Source organism: Condylura cristata, unplaced genomic scaffold (assembly GCF_000260355.1).
Source record: "Condylura cristata isolate star-nosed mole 26May11 unplaced genomic scaffold, ConCri1.0 scaffold00010, whole genome shotgun sequence".
In the NCBI taxonomy this organism is placed as follows: domain Eukaryota; kingdom Metazoa; phylum Chordata; class Mammalia; order Eulipotyphla; family Talpidae; genus Condylura; species Condylura cristata.
Window position 1 is genome coordinate 29,584,427 of NW_004567111.1, and position 12,059 is coordinate 29,596,485.

General features: G+C 37.4%; 1 protein-coding gene across 4 annotated transcripts in view; it reads left to right on the forward strand.

Annotated features, from left to right (window-relative positions):
* The window catches only part of DIAPH3 (diaphanous-related formin 3), a 442,990-nt gene that overhangs the window by 46,116 nt on the left and 384,815 nt on the right, over positions 1-12,059 (forward strand). For 3 of the 4 annotated variants that reach the window (XM_004680109.2, XM_004680110.2, XM_004680111.2), the window contains one exon: positions 2,504-2,671. The exons of the other annotated variant lie outside the window; for it this stretch is intronic. In XM_004680109.2, coding sequence (XP_004680166.1) covers positions 2,504-2,671 — 168 coding nt within the window. The remainder of the gene's footprint in view (positions 1-2,503; positions 2,672-12,059) is intronic. 4 annotated transcript variants of the gene reach the window in all.

Consider the following 12,059-nt stretch of genomic DNA (forward strand, 5'->3'; position numbering starts at 1 on the left):
GTCTGTTTCTTTTAATTATGGGTCAAATGCTCGTCTTTGTGTGTCTAGCAATATTTGACTATATGGTGGACATTTTATTTTATTTAAAGTAGAAATTAAAGTAAATAATAATTGCTTCTAAGAAAGGGCATGACCTTCTTAATCAGGCTACTCCAATTGGGGACTGAGTAAATATGAGCCCCGTTTGGCTTAAGTGTGGCTCTAGTTTGCTTTAGCTCATCCGTGGTGTCAGTTATCTTTGGAGTTGGCTCAGAGCACACCCGAGGTTTCTGGCAGTCTGTTTTATTTCTATAACTGAACTATTAGATTTCAAAAGAGTGGTATATCTTTTTCTGTTTTAAAGTCCTGATACTCTTTTTCAGGGTTAATAGTGGAATTCTTTTTGCTTTTAGCTCTATTTCTGGTTTGCTTCTTCAAACTTCTTTCTCTGACCTGGTATCTGGCACCAGTCTTCAGATGGTAGCATCCTGGATGCCTTTGGAAGCCAAATCAATCTTTGGAGAGCAGCTGCTTGGTCTCTGGAGAGGCCTCTCATGCCTCAGGAAATCTTGCAGAGCTTTCTTGCCTTGCTTCAGCCACTGGGTGCTGGCCCCCCACCATCTACCCCCCCCATCTACCCCCCCCCCCCGAAATTGGTGACCATTTGAAGGAAAGCGTTGGGAGGTGGGTGCAGACTTGCTGCTTGGCTGGGCCTTTTGCCCTATGCTCCTTGGAATTCCAACTTCTTGTGACAGCACCTAGGCAGCTGTCAGTAGTTTCTGAGAAATTTTACTAGTTTTTCTGTATCTTTAACTTCTCCAGCTGTTTATTAAGGATAAACAGGATTCAGCAGGTTGCCATTCCTGGTCCATAGTTTGACAGGCGCGTGCGTGTGTGCGTGTGTGTGTATGTGTGTTGTTATTAGTTTCCTGATGGGTTGAAATAGCAGTAGCTATGGTTTTTGTGGGCTGTCTGGCTGGGTTTGGTTTAGGATGAAACAGTGATGTCATCAATGAATTAGAATCCTGCCAGAAACCACCATATTCTGGTGCTTTGATGTCTAGGTCATGTTAGCTCTTGTGAGTTCAATGCATAATATTTTTCCTAAACTGTAGTCATAGTGAATTTAAAGGCCTATTTTGAAAGATAAACATTATTACCTTTACACATCATTTGAGGAAAGCCTACTTCTTTAGTAAAGTGAATTATTTGTACTGTGACTTAATATCTTTTTAAATTGATAATTTTAAATGTCATTTCTTTAATGAGATACTAGCTCTATTCAATAGAAAGTTCTATGTTGTTAGAAATCTTGCATATGTGCTTTGACCGTTATATCTCTAGCTCATGTGGTTTTTGAGCATTTTTATATGTGGATAGTGTGACTAAGAAACTGAGAGGCTTAATAATTGCATGTTATGCTAAGTAATTCACAGAAATGAATCAGAAGTAGACTTCTATTAATACTTTAATTTTTTTTGCCTTTTTGATCGTTACTACTTGAAACTTGGTATAAATCTGGGTTCTGTAATGAACAGATCTGAGATCTGTTCAAGCAATTTTCAGTGAATGAAATGAAATTATCTTTGCAAAATCAGTATCTGTTCACTTTGAAATATTAGTGAACTAGCTTTACTGGTTGTAGAAGAAAACCCATTGTAAGACAAATCCAGCTTCAGAAAAGCCCCAAATTTTTGTGAAGTTGTAACCACCCTTCTCTATAGTTGGTTGTGAAATTCAGACCAATTTGTAAATGAAAATGTATGTGTCTGGCCCTCCTTGGTGGCGCAGTGGGTTAAAGGACAGCACTGAGAATCTAAAGCCGCTTCCGCATGAGTTCGATTCCCGCCTGCCCCGGAGGTGACCACATGGCGTGGCAGACCTCTCCTGACCCTCTCACTGCCCCCCTCAGCAGTGTACTTTCTCAATCTGCCTGTTCTATTCCCCATTCTGTCTCTGGTGAATCCTCTCACTGCCCTGAGCCTCTGGCCTGTACCCCAGTTCTGTATGCACAAATAAATAAATCTTAAAAAAAAAAAAAAAAGAAAATGTATGTGACTATGAGGCCAGTAAACTATGGAGATTAAAGTAGAATTGTAAACATTCCTGAATCATGGTCGTCCCTTTCACCCATGAGCGTGATTAAGCATTATGAAAGGACATTACATGACAGCACTGGGGGCACAGAGTTTGATGGCTATTTAGTGAAGTCACCTTTCTAATACTGCTTAATTTGCTCATCTGTTAAGGTAACCTTGTCATTAGATTCTCAGTTCTATAACTTTAAAGTTGGAAGAAAAGTTTAAGATAGTTTCTCTTTTTTTCTAGGTAGATAGTTGTTGGAAACACTCAATTTTCATATTTTTTTAGTTTTAGAGAAACCAGTGCTAAATGTTCCGTGGTGAAATCACACTGATAAAGTGATGGAACTTTTTGTTTTATTTTTCATTTTGGGAATTAGATTCATGTTGTTGAAGAAATGCTTAGATATGAGCCTTTTAATCTTTCCATTTTATCTTTGTAGCTGGACAGATTTGCCAGCATAAGAATTCCAGGGAGCAAGAAGGAGAGACCTCCACTTTCCAACCTGAAGACTGTCTTTGCGAACAGTGATTGCTCTTTAGAGACCATGCAAAATATTCCAAAGCCATTGTCGGAGAAAGAAGTCTTAGAACTTTTTGAAAAGATGATGGTAAGAATTTTTATTTTTTTAATAAAATGTTTCTTGTTATGAGAGCCTTAGTTTTTGGTCATCATTAACTCTTGTTATGAGTTTGCATAATTTCAGCCTAGAACCAAGAACTTTTTATCAGTGGCCTTGCATCTATGATGAGGCTTATGTAAAGACCACCTTCTCAGAACTAACAAGTAAGATACCCTTCACTCTCTTTTCTCTTCCATGTATGTTTATGGAACTACTTACCTAACTCTCCAACAGATTCTGGAATAGGAATTTTTAGGTTCGCTTGTGGACTTCCTTGTTCAGAAAAAGTTTTTTTCTTTCCCATCAGAACTGCTGGTACCATCTGGGTAAGGAGGGTGAGCAGGCTACTGACTTGACTGTATGGAATTTTACTGCCTTAAGCCATTAAAAGTACCACTAATCTAGAGAGTTTTGAATATATTATGGTTTAGCATATTCTGTTCTGGACACGATAGCTTAAGAAGTATTTTGTAACTCTTCCCCGGGAAAAGGGTGAGAATTTAATTTTAATAGTATGCACAGTCCAGATGGATATTGAGGTTTTTGAAGTGATTACAGACATCACATTTAACTAGGCCATATCACTTGTTAAAGCTTAAGTAGGTCTCCCTGCCAGCAGAAGACCTTTTGCAATCAAATCACTTTACCTTGAGTATAAAGAAATTGTTGTTTTCACAGGACTGACTGATTTGCTAATAAATAATTTTGTTATAACTAAGGCATTTTTTAGAAAGAAATAAGGAATTGTTCTTAACTTCCCTGTCTGATTCCTTGACCATATTACAATGCACTGCAGGGAAAACCTGCTGATGATTTTGAAGTTGAAAAGGGTCTTTGTCCTTTTTGAAATGTGGAGTGAGACTTTTTAGGGGAACCACATTTTTGACAAATTTAAAGCTGTTTTTATGTCTGTGGAGAGATACTAGATTTAGGTTGTGTTTGATTTTTGGCTTGCACCTTGCCAGTATTTTTAGTAATGAAAAATTTTATGAGGAAACAGTATTTAATAGTCTGCCATTTTTACCTTTGGCATTTGCACCTACAGAAGTTCCAGGCCATGTAAAATTTGCCTTTAGGTCCTTTGTTTTATCATTTTGTGTAATTTTAAAATCTCATTTAAAAATGTCATCAAAAGTATTTAATTTAACATGAGGTGAAAAACTTTGTTTTGAAGAACACCTCTTTTCACTCTTAAGACAGTCCTTTGAGAGTGTGCTCACTTGATTACTTAATGAATGCAAAGTACAGTGTGCTACTTCAACATTTGTATGCATTTCACTTTTATTTAGGAAATTGATTTACTTGGTCTCTCGGTAATAGTTTCACTGGGCTTTTTTAAAAAGAAAAGTGATTACTTTTTTACTTACACTTCTTCTTAAGGGCTTTCTCCATTGGTAAAAATAGAATTTTCCTGAAAAATCCATGTTGGTTTTTCTGTGAATCTTTGATACGTAAAATAGTGGTGTGAACAAACTTGTACATATAACTTTCATTTCTTAAAATTTTCTTTGATTGAAGCAATGCAGGTTTACATAAGTTATAACATGTTTAAAAAAATAGGATTATAAAGCATTTGATCCCCTTTTCCATTTCCCTACTTTTTTCTCTTCAGCTATTTTATTCTTCTAAGAGCTTTTCATTTGTTCATAAGTTTTGTTTCTCTCCCTTCCACAGAGAAAGAAGCACTGTAGGATTTCACTCCTGCCATTTGACTTATTTTACTTAGCATAAGACACTCAAGGTCCATCCATATTACCGCCAGTGGCAAGATCTCACCTTTTATAGCTGAATAGTATTGTGATTTTATACCACATCTTTATCCAATCATGTTTTAAAAGGCACTTGTATTGTTTACAACTTTGCTAACTGTAATAATGCTGCAGTAAGCATGGACTTGCACATATCTCTTTGAAAGTGTTCTCATATCCTTCAGGTTAACTGGATCATATGGGGTCTGCGTACCGTTTTCCATAATGCGCCAATTTATATTCCCACTAACTGTGCAGAGGTTCCCTTCTCTCCACATCCCTTGCAACACTTGCTGTTTCTTGTTTTGGGTAATAGCCATTCTCACAGGTTGAGGTGACACCTCACTGTTTGGATTTGCATTTCCCTAATAATAGATGATGAACATCTTTTCATGTGTTGTTGGCCATCTGTCTTCTTGAGAGAAGTGTGTAACTTTTTTGCCCAGTTTTTGATTGGATATTTGTTTTCTTATTGTTGAGTTGCATGATTTCTTGTAGACCTTGGATTTTTTTTTTTTTTTTAAAGATTTATTTATTTGTGCATACAGAACTGGGGTACAGGCCAGAGGCTCAGGGGCGGTGAGAGGCTTCACCAGAGACAGAGTGGGGAACAGAACAGGCAGATCGACGAAGTACACTGCTGAGGGGAGCAGCGGGCTGGTCAGGAGAGGTCTGCCACGCCATGTGGTCACCTCCGGGGCAGGCGGGAATCGAACTCATGCGGAAGCGGCTCTAGATTCTCAGTGCTGTGCTTTAACCCGCTGCGCCACCCGGGAGGGCCAGACCTTGGATTTTAATTCCTTGTTGGATGAATGACTACAAATACCTTTATTGATTCAGTAGTGTATTTTTTTTTTTTTTTTGGTGTTGGTAATTCAGTAGTTCAGTGCTGGAGCTTTTTAGTGAGTGTAGACCCTCCCCTGTTTTCTTTTTTGCTCTTATTTCATTGCCATTGGAGTCAGATCCTCACAGGTTATCATTAAGGACAGTGTCAAGGAGCATATTATCTGCTGTTTGTGATTTTTGGCTTTAGGTCTTAACATGCAGGTCTGATTCCTTTGGAATTACTCTTTGTGCTGTGATTGCAGATCATGGTCTATTTCATTCTTGAACATGTGGTTGTCTAGATTTCCTGGTAACATTTATTGAAGAGGCTTTCTTTGCTGCATTGTACACTTTTGCTCTTTGCCATAAATTGCTTGTTCATAATGTGTGCATTTTTATTTCTGGGCTCTTAAGTTCTGTTCCACTGATCCATATGGCTGTTTTTATTCCTTATATGATCCTATGTTAATTACTGTCACTTTGTGGTATAGGTTGTGTTAAGGGGAAGGATGTCCTAAAAGAACTCTGCAGAATCTTGTGGATTCTACCCCCTACTCCAGCTTTCTGGATTCCACCCACTACTCCAGTGATTGGAAAACTACAACTCCCAGCAATTAGAAGGAGACAACTGTGAGGACCTAAGGGCAGAGCTAAACAGGCATTCTGGGACTTTGGGGGATAAACAGTAGGCGGTTTTCCAACTGTCACTATAGAGAGGTAACGGTTCTCTCTCTGTGGAGCAACTGCTCTCAGACTGTGTGACTGGGGGCTAGTAGCCTTACTTTGGGACTCCATCTCCAAGTTAGCGGGCTGGTAAAGTATTCCAGCTACTTTGTATCCCTCTCTTTTTCCCTGGGTTGTTTCCTTTTCCTTTCTCGTTTTTGTCTACCCTTTCTATGTGTGCCTGCAGAAAATTACATTTTGTGTGCATGGATGAGGTCCCATAGACAGGCAGCCCAGGTCTACTCTGGGCTACCCTGTAACAGTTGAAGTCAGGGAATTTTAGACTTTTATTCTCAGGATTTTTTTTTTTTTTTCCTTTTGGCTACTCATGCTCTTTGGTAGTTGTAATTTGTATGATTTATTTCTATGAAAAATATCAATGTGTTTTTGATAGGCATTACATTGAATCATATTTTGCTTTACATATTTCATTTCTTCAAGTTAAATTTAAGTGGCTACTTTGTAGATTAATGTAACTGGTTTTTGTTTTTTGAATGAGGTGAGCAAGGTAGGCACAAGCTGAAAGTGACTATTAGTCCCAGTCAGTGCCTTTTTCAACCCGCTCTGAGAGCTTATTTTTCTGTCTCTGGATAAAGTGTCAGGCAGGTCATAAACCTTTCGGTTTGCTTTTACGTAATGAAAACCCTAGTTTCATACAATTTTCATTCCAAAGAAGGTTTCTCCTCTCCCTACTTGCAAGTCTGCTCCATTTAGATTCTCTAGTAGGGGTTGTTTGTTGAAGCTGTGAATGGCATCTTCTATGTCCCCACCTTGCTTGTCTCTTGCTCATCCTGGGCTAAAGAGGGGAGAGGGGAGGAAAAACGCGACCCACTTGAGGACCTAGGATATTTATTACTTGGCGTTGGTAGGGTAGAGAGTTTTTTATGGCAGATGCAACACTTGGTGTGGATTTTTCTACTTGCAACAGCAATGTATTGTCCTATAGTTGTGTATGTCAGAAGCCCAGGTTGATTTAAACTGGTTTCTGTAGGCTTCACAATGCTGACATAGGTGTTACCCTGGACTTTCATCAGAAATGTTGGGAACAGTCCTCTTCCGAGTTCATGTTGGTAGTGTCTAATTCCTTGCTTTTGTAGCACTGAAGTCCCATTTGCCTTGCTTTAGCAAGAAACTTTCTATCCTTCATGTCAGTTGCATCAAGTCCACCTCATACTTACTTAGAATCTGACTTGTGCTTCTGTATCATCTATTGCCTTCCTCTGGAGAAAGGTAGTCAAAAATAATCTCCTTTTTCAGTTGGCTCCTTGTTTTTTGTCTGCAGAGTCCCAATTGCTATACAATTGGACATCTTTGTGAGATCACTTTGCCTGTCAGAGGTGCTGGTTACAAATGCTGATTACTTGCTCCTGTGGGATTTTCCTGGTCTCCTCATTCCACCCCCGCCCCGCTCCCCTCCCCCCCCCCAGTTTCATTTAAAACCGCCTTGTCACTGGTGCCATTTCCTTTGTCTGACCTTCTGCCCCCATCTTCTATGAGTCTGTTCCTCTGCTGGAGCTTCTTTTTTATGTGTACTGCCTCTAAGCGGCCCAGACTGGGTGTGTCCTAAGACCCACATTCTGTGCACGGGAAACTAATGTGTCCTCTGCCCTATTTCCCATACTTTCTCTTTCTTTAGAACCTGTCCTCTTAAAAAAGATGAGATTTCACTATTTCTAGGAGTAGATTGTAATTGTTATTTTATTCCAGATGTTTGTTTGCTTGTCAGGTGTAAATAGCGTTCTTCTAATGGTCAGATCCTGTTTGTGTCAAGTAACATCGATGGTTTGCTTTTCTTTTAACTTTGGGTATGATGACACTTTTCATTGTTTTGAGTTTTCTTTGTCTTTGATAAATTCTTTTATTTTTTAAATTAAATATTTATTTATGCATACAGAACTGGGATACAGACCACAGGTGTCGGGTGGTGGTGAGAGGATTCACCAGAGTGGGGAGCAGAATAAGCAGATTGACAAAGTACACTGCTGAGTGTAGCAGCGGGCAAGACAGGTGGTCTGCCACACTATTCCTTTCTGGTCAGGGATTGAACTGTTAAAATGGCTGCGGCTCAGCTCACTTCCTAGTGCTGTGCTTTAACCCATTGCACCACCAAGGAGTGCCCCCTCTGGCCAGTTCTTACCAACTGATTTTCCAGGTTTCTTTTTTTTTTCTTCAATTCTACCCTGTTCTCTCTGAGTGTTCACTTTGGGTCCTCTTCTTTTCTTTATCCCCTTTGGTTCTAAAAAATTGCCCTGGGGGATTGGAACCATCTCATGTTGTAGGCATCCTTTCTATTCTAATACTTTGCTGTGTCTTCTGCAGAAGAGTAGTTAAACTCAAGTTCTCTCAAAGGTGCTGAATTTAAGCAAACAAGACACTGGATTCATTTTCTTTTCCCCACTTTATTGAGAATCAAATTGTTACTGATCTGCTTATACAATAGATATTGTGTAAGTTTAACGTAGACCATTGTGGTGATTTCAGACACTGAGAAGTTAATGATGTAATGAGGTTAGTTATACGTATATCACCTCACGTAGTTACTTTTATTTCTGCCTGTGGTGAGAAATTTTAACATACACTTTCTTAATAACTTGTAAATGTACAATACAGTATTTTTTAACTACAGTTACCTTTTGTAAAAATTACATTCCTGGTCCTGATACATCTTAGATCTGCAAATTTGTATCCTCTGACCACTTTCCTCTTTGTCTCTGTCCCCTGGTCTCTTGCAACCACCAATGTATTGTTTCTGTTTGGTACCTTTATTTTGTAGTATTTTTCTTTGTCTGACTTATGTCAGTTAGCATAATGTCTGTAAGATCCATTCGTGTTGCATAGAATAGCATGATTTCTTTATTATGACTAAAGAGTATTTATGACTGTATGTACATATACTCAAGATATTGTACACACTATTACATGCAACAGTTTTGTTATATATACATGTCTCAACAGACATACTGTTTTTGTGCCTTTGTTATTATAGTTATACACACACACACAAACATCCACAAATGGAATTGCTGGATAACATGTAGTTCTACTTGTAATTTTTTGAGGACCCTTCCTACTTTTGTTGTTTATAATGACTGTACCAATTGACAATTCCTTAGCAGCACTGGATTTTCCTTCTCATTTTGATAACTATTGTCAGAGGTGTGGGATGATTCTTAATTTAAATTGACTAAAGATTTAAATGTAAATCCTACAACGATAAACTCTTACTAGAAAACACAGAGGGAACCGCTCCTTGACACCTGCTTTGACAATGACTTCTTGGGTATGATAACAAAAGCACAAACAACAAAAGCAAAATAAGCAAGTAAACTTCAAATTAAACAGCTTCTGTGTAGCAAAAGAAGTCAACAAATGAAAAACATATGGAGTGGTGAGAATAATTACAAACTACATGTCTGGTAGAGATTAATGTTCAAAATAAGTAAAGCATGCGTACAATTCAACAACTTTGATGTTAAAAATGGGTAGAAAAACCAAAACTATTTTTCCTTGAAGGTGGAGGAGGTGCAGGAGTATAGAGGAGGAAGTCGTTCAAAGCAATTGTCAAGTTGATTCAGGTGTGAAGAATTAATGCCAGGTTCAAGTAAACGAGAAAATGAATTATTTTGGAGTAGTAGGTTTTGCCTTGTAGGAGTTTGTTGAACCAGTAAAATGGTTAAAGTGAATAATTTTAAAAGGACACTATGTTACCATAAAGTATAGCATTTACCAGTTAGAAAATGTTGAGGTACATTCCTTCCAAGCTGTGAAGGTTTTTGCTCAAGTTTTATTTTCTTCTCTAGAAAAGTCATCCTTTGTATTAAATAAAATGACTTTTATCCTTCATATAATTTATTGATATTAGAAATGGCTATTTGTTTAGAAAACTTGAAAAGCAAATGAGTGAAACACTGTTTATCAGTAACAATGTTTTTATCTACTGAATTACATAACAGTTGTTGGTGATTTTAGGTACTTATGCATAAGCTTGCAGTTCCAGCAAGATTATATTCCATAATAAATTAGAGCTGTACAGCTCCTCATATTCATTGCATTTCTTGTCAATTTTACTAAAATTTATAGTATGTGAAAGAAAAGTGATAACTGTTTTTTTCCCCCGTGTTATTTCTTGAAACTGGTATCAGGGTAATGGAAATTAAGTATCATTTAGAGATTACACTTTTTGTTTAAGCACCTTTTAGAGTGGTCATAAACTTTTTGAGCATTGTCTGTCTGGTAAAAGTTGTTTTGGGGCTGCTGTCTTGCTAATGATCTGTGATTTGTATTCCTTGATAATGAGTGATGAACATTTTTTTCATGTGCTTGTTGGCTATCTGTGTGTCTTCTTTATAGAAGTGCCTATTAAATTCTTGTTGAATTTTTTGAAATTGTTTGTTGAGCTAACGTTGATTTACAACGTTGATTTACAACTTTTTGTTTGAGAGGTATAGGTTCACACCTCTAGAAATGTGTTCTCTCACACCATGCCCACCACCAAGGTCAGCAATCCTTCACAGTGTCCATTGGGTCCCCTCCCTCCAGCCCTCTCCCCCTTGTTATAACCTCTCCCGCCAACCTTTTCTTCTTGTTGGTAGTGTCAGTTCTCAGTCAAACTTCAGGGCTTTTGTCTATTTCTTTGTTGTCGTTTTTAATAACCTGAAGATGAGTGATATCTCCCAATATTTTTCTCCTGACTTCTCTTGGCAGTTTCACCTATGTTAACTCAAACAGCAAGATTTAATTTTTTTCCCTTTTTTATAGTTCTGAGGTATTCCATTGTGTATATGTATATACACCAAACCTTCTTAATTTATTCATCTACCCTTGGGCACTTGGGTTGTTTTCACAGGTTGTCTATTGTCATACATTGATTTCCTTTAATTAGTGTTTTGCATTATCAGGTAGATACTAGTAGAACTACTGGATTGTGATGGATCTATTTTTCATATTTTGTAAAACCTCCATGCTAACTTTCATATGGGCTGGACCAATTTATATTGCCACCAACAGTGTCTGAAAGTTTTTTCTTGACACCATCACCACAATTGCTTCTGGTCTTTTGATACAGGCTGTTGTAACGTGTGAGATGGCAACTCCTTGTGGTTTTGATTTGTTTTCCTTGATAAAAAGTGATGAACATTGTTTTCACATGCCTCTTGGCCATGTGTATGTCTTCTTTGGAGAACTTTCACATTTCTATACACTTTTTGATTGGGTTATTTTTCTTCTTGTTGAATTATATCAGTTACTTTTAGATTTTGGATCCCTTGTTGGATCTATGATGCATAAATGTTTTCTTATGTAGAATGTCATTTTAATGGGGTTGAGTGAAGATTGTGACAACCCCACTTTTGGTAAAATAAACAAAAAAACACTTTGTGATTGCTTTTATGTAAAAGAAAGTTATATAAATTTGTATAGGTGCATAGTAAAAATGGATGAAATGAAGCCAGGCTATATAGTGCTATATATTTATGTAGTATTAGAAATATAAATACATAGAGACATAAGGAATATTAAAAAAAGGTAATAAAGTTCTAGGCTCCAGGTTTTTAAAATTTTGCTTAATCTAAGAAATAATCAGTTGTAGAGCTAGGTAAGTTTCATGTCATCTGCACTCTTTGAAAATGTATAATAACCTGGAATGAGATCATAAAATCGTCTACTTTTTGGCCCCGAACAGATCATGGTAATATAGACTTAACCTTAGTAAGGACAGAGATCAGTGAGACTTTTTGGCATTGTGTGGTATGGAAGATGAATTCTCTTGTTGTTTAAGGACTGAATTATACTTTGAGAAGCAAAATGGGTAAGACTTTTATAAGATGTTGAACTCTGAAGTCTCAGAAGTATAGTGACATCATTGTGGTCTCTTACGATGTTTACCTGGTTTGTGGCTATAATGATAAAATGTTAGCAAAACAGAACATTAGCAGGAATAACTACATTCACTTTGACCCATGAAACTTGATAAGCTATCAAAACAAGGTAACTGCAGTTGACTAAAGAATTCGTGTTTGGTTTTCTGTTATTGTGCTTCTGATGCTCTGATTATTGATCCATATGAGTGTATTGATCCCTAA